Genomic DNA, 1,916 nt, shown 5'->3' with positions numbered 1-1,916 from the left:
CCTTCCGCGCCAGGCCCGGCCGGTCAGGCGCCGGCGGTCAGGAGCCGGGGCAGTTCACGAGAGGGGCTGCCAGGCGGACAGCCGCTAGGGACCCGCAGCGGACTGTTAGGGCGTCGCGCTGACCGCAGCGGCCCTTTCTTGCAGATTTTGGCTATGGAAGGGGGAAGTGCGCTAAGCAAGGTCCAGCGGGAGCGCAGGAGACACGTTTTGGAGGTAGAGTAGCTTGCTCCGCCCTCTCCGCGGCCAGCAGGGCCTGGCAGTGACTGTCTGCCCGGCGGCCTGTGCTTGGAGCCCCGGCGGGCCAGGGCCCTGCGCTTGCCCGCGCAGGAGGGCAGGCGCACTGAGGCAGGAGGAGCTGTTGCGCGAGGGGCCGGGCGCTGCAGCCCCGGAGCCAGTTTACTCCAGGCGGCGCCCGCAGCAGGTGACCCACCGCGGGGCGCAGGGAGAGGGCGGCCGAGAGGAAAGGAACAGCCGCTGCCCACCGCCCGCTGGACGGGGGCACGGCTCCCAGGCGGGACCGTGGAGGGCGTCTCCGGAGCGCGAAGGAGAACTGGGGACTCAGAAGCGCAGCGAGTCTCTGCTCAGGCTTGCGGACGGGTCTCCAGAGCCCGACGGCCGAGACGGTCGCTACGGAGGCGGGCCCTGCCTGACCTCTCACCAGGCTCGAGCTAAGGGCCCGCCCGGCGCCCCGAGTCCGCCGGGGCGCGCGTTCCCGCCGAAGCCCCAGTGGAGGAACGGACCTGGAGGCCCCTTCCCGGCAGGCTTCACTGCTCTCGGCGTCCACTGTCGTTGCAGACGATAAACTGGAGGACCTAGAGGCGAACCCGTTCTCCTTCAAAGAGTTCCTGAAAACGAAGAGCCTCAGCCTGTCGAAAGAGGACACGGCCAGCGGCAGGATCTACCCGAAGGTAAGCCTGGGCCGGGGGACAATGTGGGGACGCTCCGGGGACGGGTCCACCGTGTGGCGGGGCAGCGTCTGCGTCCCTCACGGTGGACAGCGCGGGCCTCGCGTCCCCAGGTCACACTGGCGGGACACAGTGTGGTGGCCTCCCGGCCTGAGCCCGCTCCCTCCCACTGCGCCCGCAGGAGGCCCCTAGGCACCCCCTGGGACTTGACCTCAGCTCCCCTGCGCCCTCGACGGGGGGCTATGGCCTGGAGTACCAACAGCCATTCTTTGAGGACCCGACGGGGGCGGGCGACCTCTTGGACGAGGAGGAAGACGAGGACGGGTGGAACGGGGCCTACCTGCCGTCGGCGGTGGAGCAGACCCACGCCTCCAGGGCGGCCGCCAGCACGTCCCCCGCCAGCAGCACCTACGTGTCCTTTTTCACCCCGTCGGAGCTGGCGGGGCCCGAGTCGCTGCCCTCCTGGACACTGAGCGACTCCGACTCCCGCGTCACCCCGGTGGGCAGTCCCGGCGCAGACTTTGCGCCCCACGGGGAGTCTCTGGGGGACCGTCACCTCCGGACACTGCAGATAAGTTACGAAGCCGTAAGTGCAGGCCGGGGCCCGTCCGGGCGTCCGTGGAGGGTGCGCGAGGGTGGGCACGGTGGCGTGTGCCGGCCAGGGCTGGCTGCTGAGCCCTCAGGTGCCCGCTGGCACCTCGCACGTGGCCTGGCCAGCCGGACCCAGAAAGAAGGGCTGCGAGTGGCCGCGGCCGAAGCTCGTGGCGGCAGCTTTAGATGGCAGCCGGGCCCTGACCCCGCGCCCGCCGCACAGGCCGGCAGAGGCGTTCGGAGGCCCTGACGGGGGCGTCCTTCGTCCGTAGTTGAAGGACGAGAACGCCAAGCTGAGGAGAAAACTGACTGAAGTGCAGAGCTTCTCGGACACGCAGACCGAAATGTACGTGAGCACCGAGCCGGGCGGCCCGTGCCTGGGGCCACCTGCAGGGCCGGTCCCGCCGCTCGTGGCCCGCG

The 1,916-nt window shown here is 70.7% G+C and overlaps 1 protein-coding gene across 1 annotated transcript in view; it reads left to right on the top strand.

The window, feature by feature from the left end:
- LOC101620681 (snRNA-activating protein complex subunit 4) overlaps positions 1-1,916 on the top strand; it is a 10,413-nt gene that overhangs the window by 1,403 nt on the left and 7,094 nt on the right. Inside the window, exons 2-5 of the mRNA XM_012721174.1 lie at positions 129-213; positions 796-908; positions 1,087-1,491; positions 1,769-1,890. Coding sequence (XP_012576628.1) covers positions 129-213; positions 796-908; positions 1,087-1,491; positions 1,769-1,890 — 725 coding nt within the window. The remainder of the gene's footprint in view (positions 1-128; positions 214-795; positions 909-1,086; positions 1,492-1,768; positions 1,891-1,916) is intronic.

The sequence above is a fragment of the Condylura cristata genome, unplaced genomic scaffold (assembly GCF_000260355.1).
Source record: "Condylura cristata isolate star-nosed mole 26May11 unplaced genomic scaffold, ConCri1.0 scaffold00006, whole genome shotgun sequence".
NCBI classification, from domain to species: Eukaryota; Metazoa; Chordata; class Mammalia; order Eulipotyphla; family Talpidae; genus Condylura; species Condylura cristata.
This window is presented reverse-complemented; position numbering and strand designations above follow the sequence as displayed.